This window comes from Bactrocera latifrons, unplaced genomic scaffold (genome assembly GCF_001853355.1).
Source record: "Bactrocera latifrons isolate USDA-ARS-PBARC rearing strain unplaced genomic scaffold, ASM185335v1 scaffold_4, whole genome shotgun sequence".
Classification (NCBI taxonomy): Eukaryota; Metazoa; Arthropoda; class Insecta; order Diptera; family Tephritidae; genus Bactrocera; species Bactrocera latifrons.
This window is the reverse complement of record NW_017537045.1, coordinates 2,781,965-2,792,005: the sequence shown is the minus strand read 5'-3', so window position 1 is coordinate 2,792,005 and position 10,041 is coordinate 2,781,965. Positions and strand designations below refer to the sequence as shown.

The window sequence follows — 10,041 nt, the reverse complement described above, 5'->3', positions numbered from 1 at the left end:
TATTTTTTTTTTAATTTTTATTTTTTCAAATAAAACCTTTTCAACATATTTTAAATGAATACAATTTCACAGCTTACATTACGGCGCACTCATCGTTATTTTAAAGGTAATGCGAAGATCATGCTCAATTAAGAAAAGTTAATTTATTTTATTTAAAAGGAACTGTCAATGATAAATCCACTGAGAATCGATTAATAATGTCATAATCGTTACTAAATTTGTTTTTAATACTAACAGGTCCATAAAAAAAATTTAAATTTACTGCAAAAATTGTAAAGAACTCAAAACATTGTATATATAATTTAACCTCAAATTTGAGCGAACTATATGTCGGCAAATAGCACTTTCCCCAAATATGAGTGCAAAAGTAAAGTCAAAAGCACGCAAAATCTCCAGTCTGTGACTCTTTCAATTAATAAATTTCGTCGTTTTCTTAAATTACTGCCAGAAACCCTTTTTTTAATGGTATTCGCACAAGGTGAGCTCCAACTACGTTGTAATTAAGCAAGCAAATACATGAAATTGCAGCAAATAGCTCTAAAATGTACAACAAACATCAAGTTCCAGGCGTTTTAGCCAGCTGCAAAAGCAAAGACAACCGCACGCTGCTATTATATAACTTATACATACTTGCAAAGCATATTTATCAACATCTTGAGTACATAAATTGTACGGCATTGTTGTTGCTATGTGCCAGAGTGTGAGAAAATACATGTATGAGCTTAAATGCAACAACAATAAGTGTTATTGCAAGCAAATTGTTATTATACTAACAACAACAAAGCGCCGTCAAAGCAGTATAGTGTTAGTAAATAAAATCTAAGTGTGCGTTTATATGTACATATGTGGTTGTACAAATTGACTGGCAGAGAAGGCGGCCGCAATTACCGGCCATTTATTCCTGTGCTGCTGTTAAATTGGTGTATTCACACATGCGCACACCTAAGCGCACGCTATACACATAGATACACACACGTGTATATACAAAGATCTGGTTTTAGAGTACACAAACAAAACCCATTAAAAGGCCGGTAACCGAAAATTCCCCAAAAAATAAAAGTAAAACATGAAAACGCCACAGTAATGGTTGTCAGAGCAGCAGCAAGCAATTACAACAACAGTTGCAGAGGCAACAACAACAGCATTGCAAGGAGGAGGCGCTCGTAAATATGCAAAGCGAACGAGTTCATAAACAGTGAGCTACAAAAGTACGCAGCGAATTTTTTAGTTCCAAAAAATCTTAAAATAAAAATAATTTTTTAATCCGATTTTTGGGATTTATCTTTATCCGATTCTTGGGATTAATTTTTCCTTTTTTGGTATTTGGCACTAAAGTTTGTTAATATTTTTAATATACATTAAGATTTTGGGATTACAAAATAAAAATATTTAATTCAATTGTTTATAAATCGTTTTTTGGTTGATTTTCAACTGTAAAATGATTTTAAAGTTTAAGTTCTTAATTTTCTTAGCAATCAATACTGTAAGGGCTAGCAACTCTCGATGCTATAATATGCTTTTAAAGTAAAATAAGTCCAAGAAAAAATTATTTTTCCCTCGGAGAGCTTTTTCTCCAAAACACAAAATTCATCATATTGGTCAAAAAGTAAAAAAAAACGAAGTTCAATACCTTTTTTCGTGGCACGATCCTCTTATTTCATATAAAGTATATATTTTATGAATATTTCTAAAGCTCACTGTAGTTCGTATGTATATGTATGTATCTACATATGTATTTATCTTGCGCCTTCAATTGAAGTTGAAAATGAAAACCGGCAAAATCTAAACTAACAGCAACAACTACATCAAGAAAGCAATCACCGGTAACACAGCAGAAGCGGCGGCGTAGGAAAGAAATGCAAAACCAGCACGTCACATTGGAGGAGGTGGAGGAGAAAACAAGCAGCAGCAGTGGGAAAGCTACAGCGACAACAAATGCACAAGCTATATTTTATAGAAAGAACAACAAATAATTGACCAAAAGCAGCTCCAGCGGCTGAGAGCCAACTAAACAATGAAATTGCTGAGCACGAATCCATCGTATTACCACCCCGTCGTTTGTAATTGTTTTTGTTGGAAATGTTTGCTGCATTTGTGAAGAATATTTGTTGTATCAAGAGTCTATAAGAAGAGTATGTAGAACATGTGCGTAGTTGTTGTTATTGCTTTTGTTGACTTTTAATACCCATGGTGGTTAAGGCTTTTGCCAAACACATGCAACATATACATACATGCATACATACATATGTGGCAGTTAAATGTATAAGTACGTGTATCCGTCTTACCCACAACGTTATGTATATACATACATATGTAAGTATATTCCAATCTGCTGCTGAGAGCTGTTGCTGCCCATTGTTAGCACAGTCGAATTATTATTATTTTTTTTTCAATATTATTATTATTATTTTTCGAGTGTCTGGCTCCTTTAGTTGTTGTCATTAAAGCCTAAAAATAGTTTGAAGCCTTTTTTTTTGTCCATTGTATTAATTATTTCATACTATACATGTACACATGTATGTACATATGTATATACAAACTTTTTGTTGCTTTTTGAAAAAATTCTGTGTGCTTTTCAGTTCGGTTTCTTTATAATTTCTGCTGCTGACATTTTTTAAGCCGTCGCGCATTCGGAAGCAACAAAAGCAGGAGCCGGAGCAAAAGCAAAGTGTATGTAATAAAATAACAAAAAAAAAGTAAGTTCCTCGAAAGATGCGAATGAACACATTTAAACGAGTCGACTATGAGCGCCGCTCACTTGAAATCAGACTTTGAAAAGCATGGAATTCGCCAACCAAAAAAAGCCTTTGTTGCCGTCTTTTATGAGTTTCTTTCATTGCGCTCACTTAGCTGTGTGTTTTATGGCTTAATATTTATATTTTTTTATGTTTTTCTTTTTTAATTCAGCTTTTTCGAAGTAACTGGTGTATATTGTTTGTTTTTTTTTTTTCTGTTTAAAAAGTTTTTAGAGACAGTGATAGTCAGGACTTGACATTGTGATTTATGGTTTATGAAACCGGTGGAAATGCACAAAATGCCCGTAAAGTAATCAAGTCCGTCGCAAGGTAGGTTGTAAATTACACGGTGGAATAAAATTGTTTCGCTTGGTAACTTTTATGAGTGATGCATAATATGGGTTAGGTTAGTTAAAGTGACGAGGTTAGCCATACAGAAATATCATCACGGCACTTATTGGCAATTACAAAGCTGGAAAGCATTTGCATTAGATCTTATGATTAAGATTCTTATAAAAATCTAAATAAAATTAAAACGGTAGCCGCAAGATAACAAAAATTAATTGTTACATGTTTTTGTTTTGATCTGCGGGTTGTATAACAATCGTACTAACAAGATAAAAAAATAAAACGAATTTAAAACTAAATTAAAGAAAAAACGTAAAGAAACAAATAGATAAAGAAGTAAAAATATAACTAAAAAATAAATTAATTAAATTGAAGTATATTATATTTAAGTAAACAAAAAAAAAATTAAATCATATATTTTTCTCAATAACGATAAAATAAGTTTGATTAAAAAGGATAATTCATTTTTTTTAAGAAAATATCAAATATTGTAATGTACCCAATACAAAGTATACAAATAAATCAAAAACTACAATCYCTCGATTGGAAATATTTTTTTACGAAATATGGATTTCAAAATTTCAAAAAAAAAAAATAATTATAGTAAAACTTAAATTTATTAAAATAAAATGCGCAGCTGAACAGCACGTTATTAGACAATCAGCTTCAGTGTTTAGAGAGAAAGTCAACGCATTCCACATTTTGTGCTACTTCCGAATCAGTTGGGAATTTTTAGCAAAGTAGCATTCATGGAATATGCATGATTCACAATATTCGGTAAACTTGTATGTTTATATGTACAAATGAACATAAGTTGTGTTCATTTACTTTAAATCATGATTTTGTCAATATTTTAAACTAACTTAGATTTAGTTGAGCTGAGTCAACATTTGTTAATTGATTTGTTGTTTTGGTATGTACATATATATGTATGTATGTTTATATTAAAAAGTACAATTAAAAAAGCACTTATTTATTTAAAAAAAGCTATATTGAAAAATTTTGGTTTTAATTTTTCAACATAATTATTAGCACAACATTCGACAACATTAATCAATTATAGTAAATTATAGCTTAGTTTTAACGACTTAATAGGTGTGAAAATTTCAAAAATTGCGCGGAAAGAAGTGTTTAGTGAGCGTGAATAAAAACGAAGAGGTTAAGCAACCAAACCTTTTTTTTTTTTTAAATAAATATTAGTTAAAAGTAATATTGCATAATTTATGGGAGTCAAAAGTTGCTAAAGGCACCTTTGTACAGTTACAGTTCTTCAAAATGTGTAGCGCCCAATTTAGCTACTACAACAAACACAATATAGCTTTAATTTCCTTCGCTGAATTAAAACTGTTATCTTCAAAATTTCTAAAATTTTAATTCATATCATTTTTGTATTAAAAAAGACCAACAAAGCGTGTGTATAAAAAAATTATCACAATTATTTTAACCGAAGAGACTCATACCAGCACACATCACTTAATATTTTGTACAAATGCACACAAATATTTAAATTAATAATTTCTTTATCATATCAGAGAATATCACTTGTTTTACCGCAAGCATTTGTGACGCACAGGAAAGTCTTTTTCGGCGATTAGTCAGCGTTAGTGTTATAAATAATAACCAAAAAGAAAGCACAGCGAAAATATGGAGGGATTTCAAGTGCGCTTAGTTACAAAATTCTATTAGATGAGCGAAAATGGAATTACAAAGCAGTTAAAGCCTTTTATCTTTTCTTTTCACTATAAAATAAAAAATTTGCAAAAAAAGGCAAGCAAGAATTTGTGTAATGGGAGTAAGGTTTTCGCACGCTGAATAACAATTAAAATTAGTTATTTTCTGCACATTTAGTTGTTTTCGGAAAAAATTCGCGCAAGTGATTGTGCGCTGGTGTTAACTTAGCAAAGAAAAAATAACAATAATAATGAAGTGATATATATGTATGTATGTGTGAAAGCTGGTAAATACATACATATGTACGTCACATCTGTTTGTACTCACAAATACACATGATTAAGTTATAGTGTTGATGGAGCGCTACGCATTTAGCTTTCTGCCTGTCAATCCATACTCCCCCTTTAGCAAAAAAAAGTTTAAAAATTAAAAAAAATTACATACTTGCTTGGATTAAGTACATATGTTCGGATATGTGAAGTACATAGCCACTTGTACAAATATATAAAGTTATTTATGTCTGCATTTATTTTTGTTATTTTCTTCTCTTTCCTTTTCTGCTTCATAATGTTTTGTCAAGCAGGTGTGATAGGGATTTAAGCACACTCTAGTTAGAATTCACGCTGGAGTCATTAAATCTAAATCAATTAAAAATTTTGTGGCCAGGTAGCAATGGAGAAACTCAACTAGTGCCATGAAGAGTTAGAAAAAGAAAAGGATAAGAATTTTTTGTGATCACATCATTTGGCGAATTATTGAAGAATCTAGCTAGCTGTTTTTTCCGATTATCAAATTCTAAATACGACAATCATTCATTAAGTAATTTGATTATGCTATCTATTTTAATTTAATTTGCAAATTAAAATTAGAAAAAAAATTGTATGTACATTCGTCACTTAAAAACTTTTAATCTAGCATCAACCACTGCAAACGCGTGACCTTGTGTTTTTTAATTGTTTGCAATTAAAGCAGCTATTTCGTAGGAAACTTCAGAGCTTGTTGAATTTAAAAAAATGTCCATAAATTCCTAAGCCTGCCTGCGTTCCCAATGAGTGCAAAGTTAAAAATATTTTTTTTTTTGTTATCTATTTGGATGGAAGATATTTAAAACACATTTACATTTTCATTATAAAAAAGGTATGTTGCTCATATGGTTCTAGAATTATTACACATGGTACAAAAATAATTCTGTATTTTGTATGTAGTTAAGAATATCCTACTTTTCACGCTCAGCACGTCTGCATTGCAAGTTTTTTGCTGCTGCAAATTTTATTCTTCTTACAACTTTGGTATTTATCAAGGAGAAAGTTGCCCCCATGTACACAGAAACAGCATTTTTATGCAGACAATTTTCGACTGCAACTTTGCGACAAAAGAATAAAACGAAAAAATGTGACACGAAAACTTCATAGAAACGATGATGTGATGCGAAATGGAGGAAAGCGGCATGTATAAGTATAAAAAGCCGGTTAGTAAGTATCCAGAAAAAGAGGATTTACTTGCATGACAATAAAATTTGTCAGCCACCGCCATACAATTACCACACTTATTCATTCATCATAATATCCTGCATTTTTACGAGTAGCACGATTAGTGCTTTTTAATGAGGTACATATGTATGTATGTATATATTTTTTTATTTCTGTACTCACCATCAACACGCGGCGACGTATCGTGGAAATGTTTAATCACATTGAGCAACTTCTCCCGGAATAAATATTTCAGGCTCGCCCATTTAAAGACCGTATCGCCGGTTTTCGCCACATACTGCAAATAATCGTCCAACTCCTTGGGTATCTCCTTTTGCTTTAGACGCGTAAAGCGCTCCAGAATTTGCATTACTTCTTCGGCGTTTTCCATATTAACCATTTATTTAAATGTAACAATAAAAACGGGAATGTAATGAATTTGTCTGAGATTCACCGTGTGAAAATTTTTGCTAGGTAGGCGTCTAGTTAACTCTAGCTTCCTCTTTTTCAATATGATCAAAAATATATATTTAAATTTCGCAATATGTAGTCTTCCTGCTGTCGCTGTAAATGTTAATGTGGCACTGGTTAGCTCGCTCTTGCCACCACAATGAAATTGATGATGATATAGACACACAAGAACGAAGTTCACAACCGGCAATGTACGTTTTAAAATATTCGCTACTCTTCTCGCTGCACAATGACGAAGTTACTCTTGTCGTAGGAGATCGAAGTTGAGTTTCGTATTTTAGGTTGCTTGTTTTTGCAAATGTGTGGCAAAACCAGCAGCAACAAATTTGCAAAACGAAAATACGACACAGTGAATTCCGCAGACCAGAGATACACGATTGCAGTAATGCTACGACACTACCGATTGAATATAGGTACGGGTACGGGAACTGAAAATGGACACGACGACACAGATCGCGACGACTACAAAAAGGCACGGCACAACTATTTTATACGGGCGCGTTTAGTCAGACAAACGTGCACATACTCACGCACAGACACCAAACGGAACCAAAAGCAATGTGTGGATGACAAACGACAGACGTGCAATGCAATATGTGCTCAGTGGGACGAAAACTCCAGTAATAAGTGGAGACTCGTTCTAAATGATGTTACAAGTTGGAATCTAGACTGGCTAAAACCACAGTTATTGGCACGAGTGGTAATACCAACAGACAAGTAATTATTTTATAAATTTTAATGGTTACGTTCCGTGCTGGTGATGCGGTGCGTTGATGACTGCTGGATGTGCGCTCTCAGACTGAACAGAATCGTTGAATTACGAAAACCTTGACGATTATGCACTGCAGACGTTCAGTTTGCAGAGAGCAGGCGTCTCAGACCAAACAACAAGGCCGGTACATAGGTGTTTGTATGTATAATAAAATGTGTAACTACCCGGCTTTTACAGCTGCAACTCTGCGCACCGGTGTAGTTGTTGCACGAGGTTGAAGTTGGAGTTTAAAATTTTTTTTTACCCTTGTTGAGTATGTAGAGACCCTTGCTTAGTGAGGAACAGGCGCAAAGAAGACAAGAGATTTTCTCTGGCCGACTTAATATGCAGCTGCTCCGGATACCGCTTACGATCTGAATGAATAGTACGTGCTGTTTAGATGTGTGTACATGCGTTGCAGGTAAAATTTTGATTTGCAATCTTGCTCCTGCAAAATGTAAACGCAAAGAAAGTACATAATAGTGTTTAGAATATGCATACAATTTTTGTATATACAACAGAATAATATTGGTTAATAAATTGTTGAAAAACATTTTTAGTCGCATAATTTTTGTTAGCGAAAAATCTTGCTGTCGGCAGCGACGCTATATAGTACGTAGCGGCGGTGTCACAGATGTGGTAAAATATAATCACTAACCTGTTAGAAAGAAGCACTTATATTAATATTATTTAATACACTGCTAGAAATCAAACGTCAGCCAGTTAATTCTATATGATAGTTTCGAAATATATAAAATTACTTTACGGCTTCAGGCTAAAATAATAAATTTGCAAGTTCTCTTCCAGCCCGTTTAACAAAAGAAATCTGAGTGATGTTGCCAGCTGTTGTGTATGTGTAGACCTACTGGAAAGGTATATAATGCTAATTAAATTATTTTATTTCTTCTTTACATAACACCGTTGCATATTTACACATTTTTAATATATTTTAAGCTTTATTTATCCATTTAAAAATGCTAATTTTATAAGCTTCCGCATAAACGCAACCTATTTGCAAAAGTCAGGTGGCGCTTATCACAGCTGTTTTGTAATTATACCAGTGCCACTCAAAATGTTCCATGGAAAGTAAACTTCCATGCTCTGTAGGAATTATGGATAATTTTGATAGGAACTTACATACGTAAATACGATTTTTCAACATAAAATATTTTACGTTTATTATATAAAGTTTACGTATATTTTAGTAGGATTGTTATTATGTACGATTATTACTGTTATTATTTTATGTGAAGGGAAATGTAACACATTTCAAACTATTTGCAAATGCTATGTACACATTGTAGATACACATGTTGTTACTTTTGGAGGGATTTGTTTAAACATCTAAGTTGTTGTAGCCACAACAACTGTGGGTGTATACATATGTATGCAAGTAAGGATAGGACATTACGCACTTACCTGCAGTCACGTGCCCATCCTAGCCTTTGTTTTCATTCACACTTCCATACATACAGCCGGCGAACATTAACTCCTTTCTGAATGTGATTTCTTGCACATAAAATCTTAGTGTATATGTATGTACTTATATGTATACTTAGGAAAATTTTTAAAAAGAGAGAGAATACGAACAGCTGTTCCATTTATGGTCACACCTGCCTGTCGTGCCATTAAGATACCTATGGAATTAACGATTTGACATGCTTCAAATCTTACGAGACATACATACATATGTACATATAATATGTGCAAGTAAAATAGTACTTAACAACTTTGCTTGAGTTTTCTTGAATTTCTTATGCATTTTATTCAACTTGCCTTTTAGTCTTTAGGTAGTTTTAGAATAATTTACAATATTTTATGATTTACTTAAAATACAAGGAGATTCGGTATATTCCGCAACGTAACTGTATGTAACTTGTAACTAACATATTTTAATATTATTTTTTATTGCTAAATGTATTTAGCTTTTACAAAACAAAAGCTCATTTGAAAAACATGTACAAAATTATTAGGTTTAAAGTTATTTTATATTATTATTATTTTGTATAAAATATAGCAGTTCAACTAATTTTAAGAAGAATATTTGTAACATATTAGATTACAATACAAATAAAAATTCAATTATCATTTTTATTATTAGGACATGCTCTTAAAACATATATAATATAATATAATACGGTCTAATAAGTATTGTTTTTAATAAGTCAACAATTTTTAAACATAAATTGTTAGTTTTTTATATAGTTTTTTAAACTTTATTTATTCCAAAAAGTGTTTTTCGTATTTGTAGTTGCTGCTTAGAAACCTTGAATTAGTAGTAAAAATGCGTTTTTGCTATAAATGCAATACGAAATATTTAGGTGATTTGATTAAAGTTTTAAGTTTTTGGAAATATTATTCAAATTGCACAAAAATTATTGCTTCTTAAAGATACTTATAAGTATACGTTAAAATATTTTTGGTTATTCACATTTGTGTTTTATTTTTTGTATTTCAATATAGTTAATACACTTTAAATGCCGCTAAGTTCTTTAATGACTAAGTCTATTAAATTGCTTTTTCTTACTTGTTACTTTAAGTAAATTGTCTTATTTCTCTAAGTTTGTGAACAAAACAGAAAATGTAATTTTGAAAT

At 31.8% G+C, this 10,041-nt stretch overlaps 1 protein-coding gene across 2 annotated transcripts in view; it reads right to left on the bottom strand.

Annotated features, from left to right (window-relative positions):
• Positions 1–8,268, bottom strand: part of LOC108972448 (serine/threonine-protein phosphatase 4 regulatory subunit 2) — a 14,915-nt gene extending 6,647 nt beyond the window's left edge. For both annotated transcript variants that reach the window (XM_018939030.1, XM_018939031.1), the window contains exons 1-2: positions 8,104–8,268; positions 6,407–7,893 (exon numbers count right to left, since the gene is read on the bottom strand). In XM_018939030.1, coding sequence (XP_018794575.1) covers positions 6,407–6,623 — 217 coding nt within the window. In that variant the 5' untranslated portion in view covers positions 6,624–7,893; positions 8,104–8,268. The remainder of the gene's footprint in view (positions 1–6,406; positions 7,894–8,103) is intronic.
• Between the last annotated feature and the right edge of the window lie 1,773 nt (positions 8,269–10,041).